This window comes from Hyperolius riggenbachi, chromosome 4 (genome assembly GCF_040937935.1).
Source record: "Hyperolius riggenbachi isolate aHypRig1 chromosome 4, aHypRig1.pri, whole genome shotgun sequence".
Taxonomy (NCBI): Eukaryota; Metazoa; Chordata; class Amphibia; order Anura; family Hyperoliidae; genus Hyperolius; species Hyperolius riggenbachi.
The window spans coordinates 328561358-328579098 of NC_090649.1; the positions used below are offsets into that span (position 1 = coordinate 328561358).

General features: G+C 42.3%; 1 protein-coding gene across 2 annotated transcripts in view; it reads right to left on the minus strand.

Annotated features, from left to right (window-relative positions):
- The window catches only part of LYST (lysosomal trafficking regulator), a 287630-nt gene that overhangs the window by 129049 nt on the left and 140840 nt on the right, over positions 1 to 17741 (minus strand). For both annotated transcript variants that reach the window (XM_068231777.1, XM_068231776.1), the window contains exons 21-26: positions 16089 to 16220; positions 9966 to 10599; positions 7990 to 8167; positions 6497 to 6666; positions 4301 to 4531; positions 2590 to 2756 (exon numbers count right to left, since the gene is read on the minus strand). In XM_068231777.1, the coding sequence (XP_068087878.1) occupies positions 2590 to 2756; positions 4301 to 4531; positions 6497 to 6666; positions 7990 to 8167; positions 9966 to 10599; positions 16089 to 16220 (1512 nt within the window). The remainder of the gene's footprint in view (positions 1 to 2589; positions 2757 to 4300; positions 4532 to 6496; positions 6667 to 7989; positions 8168 to 9965; positions 10600 to 16088; positions 16221 to 17741) is intronic.

Here is a 17741-nt window from a genome sequence, read left to right on the forward strand (position 1 = left end):
TGACAGGACTGTTTGTTGATAGCAACTTTGCCTGGGACCATTGAACCTGAGATGCTTATCAGGACATATAGGAACCTCAGAAATATTTGTGAACTTATCTGATTGAGCTTGAGGACATTTAGGCGTTTGACCGACATCTGTAGCCAAGTATTAATTCATTAAAGGTTATATATTTTACATCTAAGTGCTGTCTTTGAGCCATTTGTATGGGTTCTGAAATCACAAACCTACTACAAATAAAGTGTTTAGGTACTAAATAGGTGCTTTGTTACACTAGTTTCACAATTTTTGTGAATCTACAACAAATGCAAGTACAGAGGTATGCTTATGTTGGATCCACATACACCTGTATGTTCTCTGTTCCCCTCCTCATTCCTCCAGTTCCCATAAACACTCCTTGAAAATTGTGTACAGTCAAATTTTCAGACAGGAAGAGGCAGGCTTGCTGTCCTGTTCTCTCCTATCACCCTCCAATTCCCTCCTCCACCCTGTCCCATTCACTCCCTTTAGGAGGAGGGAATGGGAGGGAGATAGGAGGGAATATTACAGCAAGCATGCCTGTTCCTGTATGAGATGACTAATAGTAAAAGATTTTTACATACCTGGGGCTTCCTCCAGCCCTCTCCACTCCAATCGCTCCCACGCCATCTTCCTCCGCCTTCTCCTCCCGTTATCAGTCCTGTAAGTTTAACCAGTCGGGGCCAGTCAATGATTGTGCCCCCTTTGCCCCCCCCCCCCATGTCACTCCCAGCCTGGGTATGTTCTGCACCTGTGTAGTAGTACTGCACAGGCACAGATTGCTCCCGGCCACGGGAGCGCAGTGGGGCGCGAGCATGCGCAGTGCGCCCAGACTTGACAAACCTAGGGTGCTGATAACGGGAGAAGGCAGAGGAAGACAGCATGGGAGCAATCAGTGCAGAGGAGGCTGGAGGAAGCCCCAGATAGGTAGGAATGTATGTATATAAATCTTTTACTATTTGTCTTCTCAGGGTCACTTTAAAGGGGGTTGTAACATCCAAAAATGAAAAATTGCCTAAAAATAGTTAGTGCTCCAAATAAATATGCAAACCCCACAAACCCCATTAATTCTAAGATGGATCCCTATATTTTACATGGTCTTTGTGCCAAAATGTGCAGTGCCAATAGGATTGTGGGAAGTTTTGATTTTTAGTTACAGTAACAAGCTCATCTCAAAATGTAAATAATACAAACATCCCATTTCAGATAAGATAAGGACTCTATGACCAGCAGGTAAAAGAATACCCCCTCCCTTTGAAGAGTTTAAGCAGTGCTGTAAGATTGTTATCTAGGTGATGTTTGCTGTGGGAGGGACAGTAATCTGTAAAATAGGCAGTAAATTAACACTGAGTTGTGTTGAAAAGAAAAAAAGAAAAGTGGAGACGTGATGTCACTTTTGACATCACAGAGAACCAGTAAAAATGGAAAATCAGCAGAAATATTTTCTTCTTTCATATCACATTTCTCTTAAAGGATACCTGAGGTGACGTGACATGATGAGATAGACATAGGCCATACTGTAGTCACTTCCTGTCAGGACTGAGTCAGCCACTTACATACCTGATATTTAACTCTTTCAGGCAGAGAAAGAAAAAAAGGAACACAGCATAGTTATTTGTGTGCTAGGCACTGTACAAACACCTCTATCTCATCATGTCACTTCGTGTATCCTTTAAAGGGACACTGAGGAGTGCCCAAATTTAAAAGAATACACTTACCTGTTGCTTCTTCCAGCTCACCGTAGGCGGCGAGGTCCCTCGGCGTCCTCCTGGCTCCTCTCCCTCAGCCGGCCTGTTACCGGCGTCACCCGGCAGGTGTCGGGCCGGCTCTTCCCAGTTAATGACGCATGGCGTCATCACGCCGGCCACTGTGATTACATGAAGCGGCCGGCATGATAACGCCATGCGTCATTAACCGGGAAGAGCCGGCCCGACACCCGGCCCGGGTGACGCCGGTAACGGAGGCCGGCAGAAGCTAAAGGGGGAGGAGCCAGGAGGACGCCGAGGGACCTCGCCGCCTATGGTGAGCTGGAAGAAGCCACAGGTAAGTGTATTCTTTTAAATTCGTGCACTCCTCAGTGTCCCTTTAAATCTGACAGTGAACACTAAGAAGAACAGGATAGGTAAGTTAAATAAATGATTTCTAATTGGATTTATTTTAATTTTTTAAGTTAATATGGAGTTTCATCCCACTTTAAGTCATGTTTTTCAAGGAGTGATTACAGAGACTGGGAGGGAATGAGACGAGAAAGACAAGGTACAGAGGTATGTGGATCCAGTATAAGCATACCTCTGTACGAATCTTAGTTAGCTTTGCCTGGAGTCAGGTATCCCTTATGTAAAATATGACTACACCCATAGCTTGTGTGCTCTCATTCGTCCCACTCTCCTGCAACTCAAAAACCTACATGCCATTTCAAACAACTTGTAGAATTTGAATGGCTAATCTCGCACACCATGTTTTTCAGATATCTAATGTAAAGGTTTAAAATGACCCTGTATGTGGAAAAAAAACAAAACAGAACAATAGCGTAATTAAGAAGAATGTACAAAAACACACCATGAAACTTACTTTGCAACTTTTCATTTTTGCTTTCATTTAAGTATCCGAGCAGTATAATCAAATCTTCAACAATTCTAAAATACTGAGTTCCAGAAGAACTGCAGGAATGTATTGTGATAGCTATCATCACCTGTTGCAAGTCACATGCAAGTAAAATGTATTCGTCCAGCGAAATACTAGAAAACAAACAGAGAAAAATTCGGTAAAGGTGACAAAGCCTAAGCTTATATGCATATCCATCTATCTATACACATGTACTATTACACATGCACACATTATTATGACCATTTGTTAATACAGTAGAATCCCTTAAAACCTCAAGGGCAATGTAGTTTACTATATCAGAAGTTTACTATATCAGAATTGGTCATACATTGTATGTTTATACAGGCGCATGTGTCAGGACCTGTGGACTGAGTTTATTATAGCCAGAGGTTAACTACTGTACATCAGAGTTTACTATAGCAAAATTCTACTGTATTTCAATAACCGCCTGTGGCAGCATGGACAGTCAGATGCCATAACAGTCGTTGCAGTGCTTTTCGGCGCGGCTAGATTTGGGTGCATCCGGCGCCACCATAGGTTATAATGGGAATCACAACTGAGCAGAGCTCAGTGAGTAACGTCGGCGCCGTCAGAAGACGGAGCTGAGGTTGTTTAAAAAACACAATTCAGCCTCCAGCCATCGCTGGAAGCGGAATTATATCATTCCCCCCACTATCCATGGCGGCCTGGAGGGGGAATAGTAATTAATACGGACCGGACTCGTGCAGAAGCAGGATCAGCCATATACCAGCTGTATTCTGCGCCCAAGTCTACCGGCGCCGATTTCATATGTATGCATAAAAGTGCCTCAATAAAATGCTGGATGGTAAGTAAAGGCATGTAAAAGTCATGGACACACGACAACTCTAAAATTTGGTACTAAGGTAGTACAAGATGGAAAATATGTGTAATAGGCCCACAGAAAGCTGTGCAAAGTCAAATAAGAACTACCACCTAAAATAACTGCATCCAGCTGCACACTGCTTGTTCAGCAGAGGTCCTGATACAATTAAAGGCGAACTTCCCTGGAGGAACCTGTAACTAGAGTACAGTAGTCCATAATCCAAGGCACAATGGCAGAAAATCACTCATCAAGCAAATTTGGAGAGGGAAAGAGAATGTGTAAAAATAGCTCATCAGGCCTCATGGCATATCACATGACCAGATTTCCCCATGAGTAGAGGGAATGTTAAAAATTAGTAGAATAGATTCTGTAATAAAACAATATTTAGCTGAGTATTTAATTTAGGAGTACTTAATGAGAAATATTTACTGTAGATTTGTGAAGCAGTAAAATAACACACATGTGCAACATTATAAAGTGGGCAGACATATCAGGATAGTTAAATATACGTTTTATAGACCATTCCTTAGACATTTACACCCAGATAACCTCAGCATGCAAGTACTAGTCAGAAACAGGGGCCTAAAACACAGCAAAATAACTTTTCTTTGGAAAACAGCAGCAACCAAGGAAACAAATCCACAATTATCTATCCCTTCTCTCAAAATCAAGCTATAAATCAAGATGTTGCCGACAATCATTTGGTACAAAATTAGGATAAATAAATGGAATTTAAACTGCTCTATTGCTTTTTGCTTTATTTTATATCACAGTTTCATATTTATTTTTCAAACCCTTAATAAATGTTACAATACTGCTTTTTACACATACCTTGTTTCAATAGCACCTAATGTTGCCAGTGTGTTACATAATGCAAAGAGCAGGCCGCTGTCAAGAAGCATATCTGCTACTTTAGAACAGGAGTTGAGGATCTGAAGCAAAAGGCAAAACAAGTTGTGCAACAAGGTGGCGTTGTGCAGGGAATTCTCAATCAATCCAAGAACAGGGATGATGCACCACTTCTGAAAGACACTCGCGCTTCTTATGTCCTCTACTTCAAATCTGAACAAAAGCAAAAAAAATAAACATCACCCAAGATAAGAATAAGATTAAAACATTTTTTTTTTATAAAAACAATAAATATTGTTTTCTAATAGTGAACCGGCATCATTAAAATTCAAAAGCGTTGTAAATGTTCATCCTGTTACTGCTGGCATAATGATAGCTAATACAGAAGGTGCTGCAACACATTGCTTAGGAGGACCTATGGAAGTACTTGTGTACTTTTCAGCTAGGATATTTTACATTGAGATACATATGCATCCAGTCCCACTCTACTTTTCATAAAGAATCCCAATTTTCTGTGAAACAGGGTTAAATGGACACAAATAATTGGCATTTATAATTTTTTATGACTGTACTTTTTACTCAGTTTAAATAGAGAGTTAAAACATATACAAAAGCCAACAAGCAGATAGATCCCTCTCTGATCAGACAATGATCAGAGAGGGATCTATCTGCTGGTCATATCAACCAGTGTATGGCCACCTTTTAAGTACAAAAAAATGACACATTCACCCATGCATTGTCTAAACGACATTCTTTACTTTCAATGGTCAGGTATGATCCTACATGTGAAAGTATGTTAATATTTTGAGGTTCTATTTTTTTTTTTTTTTTTTTTTTAGACAAAACATTTTTTTAGCCCTAATTTAGGAGGAGAGTGGAACTGCATTGAGAAATCACACAGATTTCTAGTGGGTGGAAGAAGCTCCAGGTAAGTAAAGCATACTTTACGGTCATCTTGGATGTCCTTTAAACTTTAAAGGGGTCCCCAACCTGTGGGCCGCGGCCCACTAGTGGTCCGCAGGGCATTTCATGGTGGGCCGCGGCTTCAGACTCACTTTTGGCAGATTAACAACATTACACTCCTAATTCTAAGGGCAGCTGCGGCGGGAGGGCGGGCGCATCATACTAGACAAGTCTCCAGGCCCGCCCCCCTCACTCTGTGCGGCCGAAGCAGTGGGCGTGGGTGTACGTGTACTACATTTCAAGTCCCGCCCCCTCACTATGTGTGGCCAATCACCCTCTTAAGCAATGGCGGCGACGAAGCTATTATCGGAGGCGACAGACCCGCCTCCTGCATCAGTGGGGATTCCTCTCGGAGGCCTATGTCATGCCTCCTCCTCCATCAGTGCCCCAATCATCATTCCCCCTTCAGCCTCCAGTCCCGCCCCCCTATTACACAGGCCAATCAATGAATGGCTGCATGTTTTTCACACAGAGACATAGTCACAGTGTATACAGAGCGCAGCGTCTGGGCGCCATTAGAAAGAGAGGAGGTCAGAGCCTGCCGCTGAGAGCCCACTGAGAGCCTGCCGCGGAGAGCCCACTGAGAGCCTGCCGCGGAGAGCCCACTGAGAGCCTGCCGCGGAGAGCCCACTGAGAGCCTGCCGCTGAGAGCCCGCTGAGAGCCCACTGAGAGCCTGCCGCTGAGAGCCCACTGAGAGCCTGCCGCTGAAAGCCTGCACGAGCCTGACATATAGCAATCAAGTAAGCCTTACTTACTTACTTAGTAAAGAATCACACACATATACATATATGTGTGTGTGTTATATATATATATATATATATATATATATATATATATATATATATATATATATATATATATATATATATATATATACTGGGCTAACTGTGCTTGATATACTGGGCTAACTGTGCTTGCTATACTGGGCTAACTGTACTTGCTATACTGGGCTAACTGTACTAGCTATACTGGGCTAACTGTACTTGCTATACTGGGCTAACTGTACTAGCTATACTGGGCTAACTGTACTTGCTATACTTGCCGCCGCCACTAGCCACGCCCCTCCAACCCCCCTCCCCCGGGGGGGGGGGGGGGGCGGAGAAAATTTTGGTCGGGACAGTGGGCCCCGGGCTCAAAAAGGTTGGGGACCCCTGCTTTAAAGCCTTAGTAATGACAGAAACACACATAAAAATTAATTATAGATGGGAACCTACTCCTCATCCAGTCCAATGTGTCGCCCGAAGAACATCTCCAGCAAGGACTCCATCACCCTTTGGCTCCCCTGGTGCAGATAAAGTTGGTTGGCGAGCAATGTAAATCCACTTTTCTTCAAAAAGATCTCTTTATGTTCTTTGGATGCTCGATGAAAATATGCATTCAATAGCTAGATACATTAACATAAAACAAAGCAGTGAAATGTTTATGGTAAGGTCTGAAACAGATTGAAAGAAATCAAAGGTGGGAAAGACCAGGGAAATCATTAACCTCCCTGGCGGTTAATTTTTTTTTTGCCAAATTGGCAAAAAAACCTTTTTTTTTTTATTTATTTTTTTTTGTTTCATGTAAAGCTACCAGAGTGGTAGCTACATGAAACACCACTAGAGGGCGCATGTGTCCCTCTAGTGCGATCGTCGCCGGCATCTATAGCAAACAGGGGAACGCGTATATAACGCGTTCCCCTGTTTGGCTTCTCCTGTCGCCATGGCGACGATCGGGATGACGTCATGGACATCAGCCAACGTCCTGACGTCAGGCACACCCGATCCAGCCCATAGCGCTGCCCGGAACTTATTGGTCCTGGCAGTGCAGGGCTCTGGCGGGGGGGGGGGCCTCTTTCGCCGCTGCGTGCGGCCGATCGCCATCAAGCTGTGCGCGCAGCTAGCAAAGTGCTGGCTGCGCGCACAGCACTTTACAGCACACAAATCGCCCCACCAGAGGCTGTGATCTCCCCCTGTGCGGCATAGCCTGAGCTCAGCTCGGGCTTACCGCCAGGGAGGTTAATGTACTAGTAGACCCAAGCCCGTTTAAAAATGTGTTCTAGGTCTTTTTCCGGCCGCCGCCTGCAGGGCGTGTTCGCGCGCGCCCACCTAGCAAGCAACCGCTGAGCGCGCGCTCGCACCCGCCAGTCATATATTTGCAGTTACATGCATGCACCTACTGTGCAATAAATTTTTTTCTGTAAAAAAACAAGGTCTTATGCATCCAACTGTAGTTCATGTTCTCCGCATAGTACTTAAAGTCAATGTGAAGCATGTATATAAAAAAAAGCCAGATACTTACCTATGGAGAGGGAAGGATCTGGGGTCCTATAGAGCCTTCCCGCTCCTTTCCAGGTGCCCTCAGTGCAGCATTGTCCCCGGAAGCAGTATTTAATTTAGTCTAATACTGCATGCTCCGCTGCCAAATGAGGCTTCGGAAAGGCCGCTCCATACTGCGCTCTCTCGTGTGCGTAGTATGGAGCCTGTCTTTAGGACCACTCAGCTCCCGAAGCCCTGCGGCGGGGGATTAAAACACGGGAGCCAGCGCTGCACACCGAGGGCACCGGGGGAGGAGCAGAAAGGCTTTATAGGACCCAGAGCCTTCCCTCTACCTTTTTTTCTTTTTTTTTTTTTTTTAAAGAGAGACGGTTTCCTTTAGCTTCAAGAAAATATATATATATATATATTATTAACGCTGAAAACAATAATACCACTATTTTAAATCTTACTTTTAAAACTCCTTGTTGAATGAGCGGAGATGGGTGATTGACCAACACAATGAGGACATCTGGTTGAATAATTTCAGCAAAGACATCCACAACCATGATATCAGGCATAGTTACAACAACGCCACATAAAAGGTCATAGAGCCCACAGCAGACAAGATGTATGCAATCATCCATCGATCTGTAAAGAACATCGATCAAGTAAACAACTCCGTAGTGATCCTTTGCAATACAAGAATATGTGAAATACAGTATAATCTTGTTATAGCAAACTCTGATATAGTAAACATTCAAGAATAGTAAACGAAATGTTCAGGTCCCGGCCAAGCACCATTATAAGTATATGGGAATAATGCCTGGTATAGTAAACCCTTATATAATAGAACTGTTGTTTTTTTTGGGGGGGGAAGGGGGGGGTCCCTGTGGTATTCAGTATCCAGCTACAGTGGAAATTGGGTGGGTGCATGCGTCATATGTCATATGAAGACCCATGAGTCGTGGTTGGCGGGCAGGCTGGCAGCAAACTGTAGTCTGCTTGCTGTCTGTACACTACACTGGGCCCGCGTGAATTACCTCAAAAGCACCAGCCGGTGAGACCGACGATTCCTGTGTAAGCTGCTGCCTAATTACTGAGGGAATTGTCTGTCATCTGTGGCTTGCTTGTGCGTGGCTGCAACGCTAAAGCATCATCCAGGCTGCACCAAAGTGTGGAGAGGGGAGCTCAACATCAGTACTTTATCTGCATTAGCTGGTGAGCCCTATGCTTCCTGTGCAAGTTGTTGCATGCAAATCCCTGCATATTGATCAAGCTTAAACACTGTCTGTGCTCCCTTGATAAAGCATAGAAAAGAAAAAATGACTCAATTATTGACCGACTTAAGATACAGTACTTCTGTATACTATATGTGCTTGAGTATGACAATTTCTGATTTAGTTAACTGATATAATAAATCACTTTGCCCAGTCCCTTGGAGTGTACAATAAAGGGATTCTACTGTATATCAAATGTTTAAACATGTTTGGCTGTTCTTATCAAATTCAATTTCTAAAAAACAAACAAACAAACAAAAAACACCACACGTGATGTTTCTTCTCTCAAACATGACTACCATCTGGAATCCTAATATTTATAGTACTAGGCAATTTAAGGGGCAACATATTATAGAAGCACACGAGAAAAAGAAATACTATTCCTGCCTAACGTTTTGATATTTCCTTTAAAAGATAAGAAAAGTTTCCCAAAATGTAAAACACAGTTTGCAAAGCTGTGTGACCCTTTGAAAAGATAAATATAAACAGTTTACCCATTCCTGTTGAAATGCCATTTCTAATTATGTTCCAATTCATCGTACTCCTGGCTAGTGCACAAAATACAGAAAGAAAATCATGTACGGTATATGTGTACTTATTTTAACTGGATCAACCAAAGAATGACTTGGGGATTTTTATTTCTGTATGTATACTACTTATTTGGAGAAAAATTCCCTCATTTCCTGTCATGTATATGTAAGTGGAAAGTCTTCCGATAGTTACAGAATCAGACACAGTAATGCATTCATATGTAGAGTTGCAAAGAGCCCCCCATCAAGGTTTTATAGTTAACTCTTAAAATATATTATAAGAGTTTCCATTGCTCTGCTCTTAGGATTACTAGGACTTCTGTTAGTATGAAGATGATAAGGGGTAAAAAGGTGGTGAGAACAAACTCCCCATTTGGAACTCAGAAGTAAAAACCCTTAGAGCTATGAAAATAAAAACTGTGTCTCAACCCCTAGTAAAAAAATTAAAAACTGAGGGATGAGAGGGGCTTCTGGGAAAGAATATCCATTGTTTTGCCATGACGTCCTGTCTTCTGCTAGTGGTGCTAGTTTAAAGAAACTGACAAGCATGTGAAATGGCAACTAAAACATGCATGCAGTAACATTAATGTAAATGTAAACATGAATTCTCTAGACGTATATAAGTATAGAAGATTCTACCTTCCATCTCCTTGGTCAGAATCTTTATGTGCAATATCAAACACTGGAGAAAAAGGGAAACTACACCATTCTTCAAAAGGTTTCTTCTCAGAACCATCTGTCCAGCTCGTACTGGAAAATGATCCACTTGATGGAAAAGAAGGACCATAGCTGGCAATGCTGGTTTGTCCTTTTTTGGATGATGCAATTCCTTTAAGAACATGAGGTCGTTGTGGAAATAGGTCACCAGCACTTTCACAAGGTTTTACATTGCCTGAATAATCAGCTGTATGTTCAAAACCATTTTCTAATGAACCAAAATCATCCTTAGTAGGCTCAGTTATAGTGATACAGTCAGGAAGAGTCAGTGATTCACATACAGTTTGTGCTGACTCACAGCTGCTCATATACTGTTCTTCTTGTCCTTTTAGCAAGTCTAACCTGCGTTCAGAATGGCACAGATTGTCTTCACTGTTTTTTTCACTCTCCACAGAGTCTGGTAAATCATCAATACTCTTACCGAGCCTACCCCCTAATCTCCTTGGGTAGACTTTGGGTGAACATGATGGAGAAGCAGGCAAACTTTTAGAGCGTGACCTGTCTGTTACAGGAAGATGTATATGCTGCTGAGATGAAAACAATGGAACATCAGGGCCTATAAGAAAAATATGAATTAATTCTACAAGTAAATCTATATTTTTCTACTAAACTTAATAACTATACCAAATCCATCAAAAACACAATTAAGAGGTTTCATCAGCAATGTAATGCTAGAATTTGCTAGGGAAAATACGCTACTTCTTGTGTACCAACTGATCTGTGATAACTCTTCTGCAAGTAGGCAAACCACATGTTCACAATTTACTGCAAAAAAATTTGACAACTTTGTAAATTGATTGGCAACACTTAAGACAGAGAGACGCACAGCTGTAATGGACAATAACACTTACCGGTATTTTAGAGCAGCAGGAAGGGAGAATTTCAATTGGTTTTCATCTAAAGAGTCACCTAAACCACATCTAGTAAAATGCTCTGAAAGTAAGTTTTATTGTCTATTACTTATAGCTGTGCATCTCTCCTTTACAGTGTAGGTGGTTAAAATATGAAATGTACTAGTAAAAAGGCCCGCTCGTTAAAAAATGGGTGCTAGGTCACAGCCGCTACCTCCTGCAATGCGCGCACATACGCCTCCCGCTTGCTCGTTCCCCACCACTGTCTGAAGTATATGCAAACAAGGAGCTGCTTGCTTGGCAGTTGGAAAAAGCTGTTATTTCCCACAATGCGATGAGAACCTCTCTGAACCACACACAGCAAACTGTCAGATCCGGCCCTGTGTCCTGGCCGCGCACATGCTCAGTACAAAAAAGCCAGGGACACACAACCATTCAGTTTATGACGCAGGGACACTTGCATTTTATTGTATAGGATTACCAAAGGAAGTAGTCTTGACAAATTCTAGATCTGCAGTTAAAGGAGACTTGAAGTGTACCAGAGCTGTTCTAAAGAAAACTTTTCATACATACCTGGGGCTTCCTCCAGCACCATACGCACGGTTCGCTCCTACACCGCCGTCCTCAGCCTTCCCGCAGCTTCGGTGCCGGGTCCCCGCACTTCCGTCAGTCGGAGCCAGTCTGCCGTAAGTTAAGTGCGCTGTGTGCGTATCACTCCAGCAGCCGCTGGAGAGATACGTAGAGGGCGCACTTCTCCTGCGTAGACTAGCTGAAGTAACGTGTCCCGGTATCGAAGCTGCGGGAAGACTGAGGACGGCAGCGTGGGAGCGATTAGTGCGTATGGGGCTGGAGAAAGCCCCAAGTATGTATAAAACTTTTTCTTTAGAACAGCTCTGGTTTCCTTTATATCCATGACTATAATTACTAGGCATTGTTGAATCAGGGATTTCAACTGATTGCCATCTGGAGTCCGGAAGGAATTTTTTTCACTTTTAAAGTGAACCTGAACTGAGTAAAATTATTTAAAATAAACACATGATGTAGCTGCAAATGAATATTACATAATTACCTCACCGTCAGTTTCTCTCAGAAACACACCATTTTCTTACTACAGTGATCCCTTCCAGTTCTGACAATATTTTGTCAGAACTGAAATATAACAGTCGCTGTCAGTTATATATCAGCTGCTGTTCAGTTACAACTGAATGTGCAAGGTAATGTCCATGTTTCCCTATGGCTCAAGTGGATGATATTACAGTTTAACAGTGTGCTGACCAGAAAGCTGTTATGGGGTAATGGCCATTTTCAAAATGGAGGATGGAGAATTCCATTGATCACAGTGGACAAACAGGACACAGGAAAGGAGAAAGATTTATGAGTAGACTACACAGGAGGTAAGTATGACGTGTTTATATTTATTTTGACTTAATTTTCAGTTCAGTTTCTCTTTAAGGCTAATTGATCCAAGCCTTGTGTTTTTTTGCCTTCCTCTGGATCAACTGGGATATGTGAGGGTTCAGGCTAATGTTGTACCATATTTTAAGGCTGCACTTGATGAACGTATGTGTGTTTTTTTGTTAACCCAATTAACTATGTAATTATTTAGGATACCTAATTTTATGTTAATTACCTTGGTTTCAGCAACGCAAACACTTCCTATATTGATCTAGGGATTTTATCTGATTGCCATCGGGAGTCGGGAAGGAATTTTTTTTCCCTTTTGGGGCCAATTGGACCATGGCTTGTCAGGGCCCTTTTCCACTAGAGCGATTGTGATTGCTGAATCGCAAAATCGCAAATCGCTAGTGATTTTTAAATCGCTAGAGTTGTTACTTTATCATAGAAATCATGAGAAGTATTTTCCACTACAGTGATTCGATTTGGAAATCGCTAATCGCAAATCGTAATCGCTTGCTGGAGCGATTTTTACAATGATAATGCAATGCAAATGAAAATCACAAATCGCAATCGCATAACAGAATTCATGAAAAATCGCAATCGCTGGCGTTTGTGCTTTGTGATTGCGATTGCTAGTGGAAAAGGGCCCTAAGGGTTTTTCGCCTTCCTCTGTATCAACAGGGATATGTGAGGGAGCAGGCTGGTGTTGTACTTTGTTCTCTAGTTGAACTCGATGGACGTATGTCTTTTTTCAACCCAAATAACTATAACTATATATTGCTGTATATTGGTATGCAACTCCATCCTTCCAGTGATCCTCAGCCTAGGCTAGGATAGCACACAACCTTCTGCCCTAGAGCATCCTAGGAAACCAGGTGTAGTGCATGCTCACTACTGCAAACATACCACAGTGATGCACCTTGCCAGCAGTAAAGATGTTGCCTCCTTTTGATCAATTTAAGAATGAAAATCAGGGTGAAGATTTCACAATGGGCAAACACAGACTAAATAATGTATCACTGAATATTTAAAAAATAAGCAATTTTATTAATCAAGCTTATATTCAATAAAGTTCATTTTCAATAGAGTTTTAATAATTTGAATAACCACATAACAGAAAATGCATCTTACATTTTTATACAGGGTGCTCTGTGATGGAAGAGATAGATTTTGCTCCCAAGAATCTAGCGTGTGTACAGGTGTTCTACAACAGGCTTAGCAATCTGGGACGTGGGATCTCTTAGCGACACAGGAACAATTGCATTTGTTTTGCACTGTTGTGTGCCACCCCATCATCTTTCCTTCTCATTCATAGAAACAGTACACGTGGCTCTGTTAAATTTGAGGGACATGTTTGAATGGTGCTCATAGTCATTACCCAATGTCACCTGAAGTGAGTGATGTAGTAACAGCGCAGGAGATTTGGGTGCAGCTGGCGCCACCATAGGCCGTAATAGGAATTACAGCTATAGCGGCGCAGTGTCAGTAACGTCGGTGCCGTCAGAAGACGGAGCTGAAGTTGCTTTTAAAACACTATAATTCGGCTTCCAGCAATAGCTGGAAGCCGAATTACATCATACCACATTATCCACATGGACCTAGAGAGAGAATATTAATTAACACCACCGGGAACTTGTTCAGCAGCAGGATAAGCCATATACCGGCTGTATCCTGAGCCCAAGTCCCCCGTGGCCAGTTCATATGTATGCCCCTGAAGCACTCTACATGCACCTTATGGACTTATGGACGACACAGATTATGCTTGTGTTTGCACCTTTAGGCTGCTTTCATAGTTAGACGTTACAAGCGAACATTAGTGCAGCCTGTAACGCAGCCCACCGCACAGCAATGAAAAATCAATGGGCTGTTCACAGTACCCACGTTGTGTTACTATGTAACGCAGCACGTTCAAACAAAGTGCTGCATGCTGTGCGTTATACGCGGCTAAGCAGCGTTAGACTGTTTACACATGCTCAGTAATGTTGGAGGAGGCTGTCTCCCCTCCTCCTCCGCGGCCAGCCACATGGTTAATTAATATTCACTGCACTCAGTGACGTGCAGTGTTTACTTCCTGGAGCGTCCACTCTGTGCAGCGATTGGCCGGCGGGACCACGAGATGTGGATAACGTGGTCTCCGCATCGCATGGCACAAAAAGGCGCACCAACAGCTGCATAACGCGGCTCTTGGTAGCCTCCTCCTACAACACCACCAGGCGTTGCGTTAGGGGCACGTTATGCGACCTACAATGTCCCCTAAAACGCAACGTCCTGGTGGGAAAGAAGCCTTCGAGTGTTGGTAGATGTAAAACTACTAAAAAGATGAATAATAAAACTTCCTAAGTTACACTGTTCTAAGAGACTGATATAACTAGCTTCTGCATGAGATCTTCATGGGGTCAGCAGGTAAAATCACCCCAAAAAAACCAAAAAAAACGTTCCCTCAAATTAGTTTATTCACAGTGTCAGCAGATCCTCATTCTGTCAAAACAGAGAAAAAGTAGCTCTCACAGACCAATAAAGAAATGAAAAACTAGGTTCAGTAAATACTGTTTGCTTTGGAGGACTATAAAAATGAAAAACTCAATCGTACAACAGTCAGTATAATGATAATTTCCTGTTCTGTCTATAACAGCTCCTAACTGAAAATGGTAATTGTAGAACTATTCATTACAGTGCTTTTAAGTATGGAAAGTACTAAAAATGTAAAAAATAAAAAAAGTATTGGTCACCTGACATTTTGGAGCCTTAAGGCAAACTACTTATCTAGAGCAAAAGGTTAAAATGTTCAAACAACCCTTTGCATACATTAGACATTTAATTGTAAAAAAAAAAAAAAAAAAAAGTAGAAAAATGCATGCCTATATCTACTATAGTTTATGTCCACAGGCACAGAGTGGAGTTCAAAGAGTACGGTGCAAATACTGCACTGCAAATTAACTCAGTTTAGCAACACAACGTTTTTAAAAAGAACCATCTACACAGCCACTACAGTTATCTATGACAAAAACAGCATTGTATGGTTTGAGTTAAGGCTCTGGTATTATGAGTGGAGATTTAAAATTGGTAAATTTTAAATGTCAGTGCTTTGGGCAGCACAGTGGTGTAGTGAATAAAACTCTTGCCTGGTAGCGCTGGGGTCCCAGGTTTAAACCTGGTTCAGACACTCCAGTTTTCTTTTACATCACAAAAACAGACAAATAGGTTAACTGGTCCAAGACCAAAACAAAATGGCCTTAGATTGTTTTAGGGGCATAAGACTATGGTAGGAATTAGATTGATAGCTTCACTGAAGGACATTAAAGCAGCCCATACACTCAGCCGATTTTCTGGCCGACCGATCGATCGCGATCGATCGATCGATCGATCGATCGCAAATCGGTTGGCCAATCGACCGATCGACGGCCGATTTCGATCGATTTCGATGGATTTCCATCGAACTAGCAGGGTGGAAAATTTAGGTCGATCTGATGAGATTGCTTATCAGTTTGCATTGGCCTTAATGGAAATCTGATGGCAAAAAAATGCCATCAGATCGAATTTCAACAGATTTCAAACTGAAATCTATTGGAATTCTATCCTGGTAAAAAATGTTCTAAAAACGCATCAGATAGATCATCAGATGCATTTCTTATCTGTCTGCTGCCAATCTGACGAGTGTATGGGCACCTTTAGTAACATGACCATCGACTGTAAAGAACTGTGGAACATGTCAGCTTTATATAAAAACACAATAATGATAATCACAATATGGCAAAGTACAACAATGCAGATTGTTAAGTGCAATCTTTTACATCACCTTTTTGAAGTGTATCCGAAAGTTCAGAGGTGCTTTTATTTGAAAACCCTGGGCTTAAAGAATATTCTCCTCCCATGCTAGAATGTCGCTGGTATATGACGGACTTTAGCTTTTCTTGAAATATCTTGTCATCTAAAAGGAAAGTGAAAACATGCCACATAGTTTATTCTAAGCAAGCAGCTTACTGTATATGAGATGTAATTTTATTAGAATTTGAAATGCATCTTGGTTGTATAAAATGCAATGAAACGGAGTGTTATCTTAGTGTTATCGGTAATGACACCAATGGACTGACTAAACATGAAAATGTTTAAAGTGAATCAGAAGCGACGTTAAAAATAAAAAAACAGCTACTCACCTAAGGAAAGGGAAGGCTCTGGGTCCTACAGAGCCTTCCTGTTCCCCGCAGTCCCCTCCATTTGAATCTCCCACCGCGGTAGTCTTTGGAAGCGCACAGGCTCCCCAAGACCGGCGCCTCTGTACTGCGCACACACGAGTGCTCAAAAGAGGGCGCTCATGCATGCGCAGTACGGAACGGCCAGTCTTCAGAAGCTTGAGTGCTTTCAAAGACTGCCGAAGCCAGCCAACCCGGAAGAGAGCAGTCCACACCCTCAAATGGAAAGGCTCTATAGGGCCCAGAGCCTCCCCTCTTTTTGTATGCATATGTAAGAACAGGACTATAAAAACTTGCTAATATAACACAGTAATATTAAAACAGAAGGCCTCCCATCTTAGAAAACATTTCTGGAGGATTATTTGTTCATTGTCATGTCAACAAGAGAGTTGGCATGCTACAATGGAATTCAACATTGTCAGTGCTAAATGCCATTCAACATTGTCAGTGCTAAATGCCTACTCCCCCTTTCCCGATTACACATGGCTGACACTTGCCCTGCTGTACACTATACTAAAAAGGTAATGTTGCATCTATATCAATATTGTCACTGCTGGAACTTGCTTTAGACTCACAGCACAATTGTCAAACACAAGGCCCGCGATGCAAATGTGGCACTCCTTGCCATTTTATGTGGCTCTTGAGAGCTTCAAATGAGCATTGTAAGCAGAAGAATGACAGTACATTGCATTATATCCAGAAGATGACACGGTTTATGATTAAAACATTGTCACTTTGAGCCTGGGTGCAGCAACAACCCATGGGACCCCCTGCAAAATTAGCATAGGGCCCTCTCCTTGGGTCCAAGTCCTCCCATGTGGCTGGTAGAACACACACACACACACACACACACACACACACACACACACCAGTGTTGCTAACTCATCCCTTTAATTACTGACACATCTAAGTCACACAGTTTCAGGGGCTATTTTCAACATAATCAGTGCCTTAAAGAGAATCTGTACTCTGAAATTCTTACAATAAAAAGCATACCATTCTATTCATTATGTGCTCCTGGTCCCCTCTGTGCTGTTTCTGCCATTCTCTGCTGCAAACCTGGCTTGTAATTGCCAGTTTTAGGCAGTGTTTACAAACAAACTAACCAGCTTCTAATAGGCTCAGCTAAGCAGAGTGTGTTAGTCACACAGAGCCTGCAGGGGGTGTGTACAGCTTCTAGCTAATCACAAGCAGCCCTGCACATTCCAGTCTGACTGCCTCAGCCTGACTGTGCCGACTATAGAGAGAAGATTAGATCA